This window comes from Pyrgilauda ruficollis, unplaced genomic scaffold (genome assembly GCF_017590135.1).
Source record: "Pyrgilauda ruficollis isolate IOZ18807 unplaced genomic scaffold, ASM1759013v1 scaffold431, whole genome shotgun sequence".
In the NCBI taxonomy this organism is placed as follows: Eukaryota; Metazoa; Chordata; class Aves; order Passeriformes; family Passeridae; genus Pyrgilauda; species Pyrgilauda ruficollis.
Window position 1 is genome coordinate 1 of NW_024525835.1, and position 3,532 is coordinate 3,532.

Genomic DNA, 3,532 nt, shown 5'->3' on the forward strand with positions numbered 1-3,532 from the left:
CACCCCTGAGGGGACAGTGACACCCCCGCAGTGACGGTGACACCCCCGTGTTGATGGTGACACCCCCTGGCTGCAGTGACACTCCCGTGTCCCAGGGGACCCCCCTATGCCCACAGTGACCCCTCAATGACCACAGTGACCCCTCAATGACAACAGTGACCCCCCCATGACCCCAGTGCCACTCTGGTGACCACAGTGACCCCTCAATGGCCACAATGTGACCCTGGTGACCACAATGACCCCTCAATGACCACAGTGACCCCCCCATGACACCAATGCCACTCTGGTGACCACAATGACCCCTCAATGACCACAGTGACCCCCCCATGACACCAATGCCACTCTGGTGACCACAATGACCCCTCAATGACCACAGTGACCCCTCAATGGCCACAATGTGACCCTGGTGACCACAGTGACCCCTCAATGACCACAGTGACCCCCCAATGGCCACAATGTGACCCTGGTGACCACAATGACCCCTCAATGGCCACACCGCCACCCCGATGACCTCACCCCTCCCCACACCCCCCCAGCATGTCCCCCCCGTGTCCCCCCGTCCCCTCACCGGTTCCTGCTCTCGGTGCCGCTCTCCGCCTCCCGCAGCCGCTGCAGCCACTCCCGGGGACACGAGAACCCCGGCAGGCTCCGGGCCAGCGCCACCACCAGGGACGCGGGGTCACCTGCGGGGGCCAGTGACAACAGGGACACAGTGACACCGGGGACACGGTGACACTGGGGACACAGAGACACCAGGGACACGGTGACACCAGGGACACAGAGACACCAGGGACACGGGGACACCAGGGACACCAGGGACATGGGGACACTGGGGGGACACGGTGACATTGGGGACACCAGGAACACAGGGACACCAGGGGCACCTTGGAGTGTGGGGGGACACAGTGACACCAGGGACTTGGGGACACGGGGACATAGGGACACGGGGACACAGGGACATGGGGACATGGGGACATAGGGACACGGGGACACGGGGACACGAGGACACAGGGACACGGGGACATGGGGACACAAGACAGCCAGGGGACATGGGACAGGGACAGGGACATGGGGACACGAGACAGTCAGGGGACACGGGGACAGCCAGGGGACAGGGAACACAGGGACAGAGGGACAGGAACAGGGACATGGGGACAGCCGGGGACAGGGGACAGAGACAGGGACAGGAGACAGTGAAGGGACATGAGGACACCGGGACAGCCAGGGGACAAGGACAGGGACAGTGAGGGGACAGCGGGAGGGACATGAGGACAGTGAAGGGACATGGGGACAGCAATAGGGGGCAGGTGACAGCAAGGGGATGAGGACAGGGACAGGGGACATGGGGGACACGGGGGACAGCAACAGGTACAGGGGGACATGGGAAGCACAGGGGGCATGGGTGACATGGGTGACACTGGGACCATGGTGACATGGGTGACATGGATAACACAGTGACGTGGGTGACATGGGTGACATGGGACTCCAGGGACAGCTGGCTGTGTCATCCCATCCAGAGGGACGTGGGTGACACGGGGACATGGAGCCATGCCACCCTGCTGGGGTGACTGGGGTCATGGGGACAGCTGTCCCGTGTCACCCAGCTGAGGTGACACACGGGTGACGTGGGCGATGTGGGACTCTGGGGACAGCTGGACACGGGTGACAGGGGGACAGCTGGCCCCTCACCCTGGCTGGGGGGCGCGGTGACAGGGGTGGCATTTGTCCCTCAGGATGACCACAAACTGTCCCTGGATGAGCTGGGCAGGAAGTACCAGGTGGACCTGTCCCGGGTGAGATGTCCCCATGTCCCCCCTGTGTCCCCATGTCCCCGTGTCCCCGTGCCCCTGTGTCCCTGTGTCCCCATGTCCCTGTGTCCCCGTGTCCCCGTGTCCCTATGTCCCCATGTCCCCATGTCCCCGTGTCCCCGTGTCCCTGTGTCCCTGTGTCCCCATGTCCCCAAGTCCCTGGTGTCACTGTGTCCCCCCACACTCCAAGGTGCCCCTGGTGTCCCTGTGTTCCTGGTGTCCCCAATGTCACCGTGTCCCCCCAGTGTCCCCATGTCCCTGGTGTCCCTGGTGTCCCCGTGTCCCTGGTGCCCCCTTGTCCCCATGTCCCTGGTGTCACCGTGTCCCCCCAGTGTCCCCGTGTCCCCCTGGTGTCCCCGATGCCCCCATGTCCCCGGTGTCACCATGTCCCCCCGGTGTCCCCGTGTCCCTGGTGTCCCCGTGTCCCCCTGGTGTCCCTGTGTCCCTGTGTCCCTGGTGTTCCCATGTCCCTGTGTCCCCATGTCCCTGGTGTCACCATGTCCCCCCGCTGTCCCCAGGTCCCGGGGGGCACCAGGGGTATGGGGGGTATGGGGGACACTGGGGGCACAGGGGACATGGGGGCACTGGCAGTGAAGGGGGACAGGGACATTGTGGGGCCAGGAGCATCATGGTGGGACACGGGGGTGGCATGGGTGTTGTGGGGACAGGGACCTTGAGGGGGCATCGTGGTGGCATGAGGGGCACGGCAGTGAGGGGGGACAGGAGCGCTGTGGGGACACGGGGGACACTGGTGGGGTCTCTGGGATCATGGGGACAGTGACATCAAGGGAGTGGGGACAGGTGCCATGGGGACAGTGGCACCGGGGGTGGCACAAACAGGTGGCTCCTTGTCCCCTCCCCACCCCGTGCCAGCCCTCGAGGGGCCTGCTGTGGGTGTGGGGGGGATGTCAAACCACCGAGGGTGTCGCCTCCCTGTCACCCTGCCCTGGGGGTCCCGGGGGGGTTCCTCGGTGCCCCCCCAGGTGCTGAGGTGCCCCCCCCCGGTGCCAGCTGTACCTGGGGGTGGTCCTGGCCGCCGTCGTCATCGTCACCGGCTGCTTCTCCTACTACCAAGAGGCCAAGAGCTCCAAGATCATGGACTCCTTCAAGAACATGGTGCCCCAGGTGGGCAGTGGGGCACGGCCGGGGGGTCCCGGGGTGGGTCTCGGGGGGGTGGGCACCCCCTGAGTGCCCGGTGCCCCCCCAGCAAGCGCTGGTGATCCGCGAGGGCGAGAAGATCCAGATCAACGCCGAGAACGTCGTGGTGGGCGACCTGGTGGAGGTGAAGGGCGGCGACAGGGTGCCCGCCGACATGAGGATCATCTCCTCCCATGGCTGCAAGGTGGGCACGGGGGGCACGGGGCCACTGGGGACATTGGGGACTTTGGGGATGTTGGGGACATTGGGGACATTGGGGACATTGGGGATGTTGGGGACATTGGGGACACTGGGGACATTGGGGACAGGGTGCCCATGGACATGAAGATCACCTCCTCCCATGGCTGCAATGTGGGCACGGGGGGACATCCAACCCCACCCAATCCCCCCTAATCCCCCCTGAACCCCCTGAATCCTCCTGTACCCCAATCCCCCCTGAACCTCCCATGGCTGCAATGTGGGCACGGGGGGACATCCAACCCCACCCAATCCCCCCTAATCCCCCCTGAACCCCCTGAATCCTCCTGTACCCCAATCCCCCCTGAACCCCCCAATCCCCCTTGAAT

The 3,532-nt window shown here is 65.2% G+C and overlaps 1 protein-coding gene across 1 annotated transcript in view; it reads left to right on the top strand.

Moving 5' to 3' along the window:
• The first annotated feature begins 1,433 nt into the window (after nucleotides 1-1,433).
• Nucleotides 1,434-3,532, top strand: part of LOC121359325 (sodium/potassium-transporting ATPase subunit alpha-2) — a 16,202-nt gene continuing 14,103 nt past the window's right edge. Inside the window, exons 1-5 of the mRNA XM_041478212.1 lie at nucleotides 1,434-1,463; nucleotides 1,734-1,793; nucleotides 2,327-2,345; nucleotides 2,800-2,933; nucleotides 3,016-3,150. Of these exons, the coding sequence (XP_041334146.1) occupies nucleotides 1,434-1,463; nucleotides 1,734-1,793; nucleotides 2,327-2,345; nucleotides 2,800-2,933; nucleotides 3,016-3,150 (378 nt within the window). The remainder of the gene's footprint in view (nucleotides 1,464-1,733; nucleotides 1,794-2,326; nucleotides 2,346-2,799; nucleotides 2,934-3,015; nucleotides 3,151-3,532) is intronic.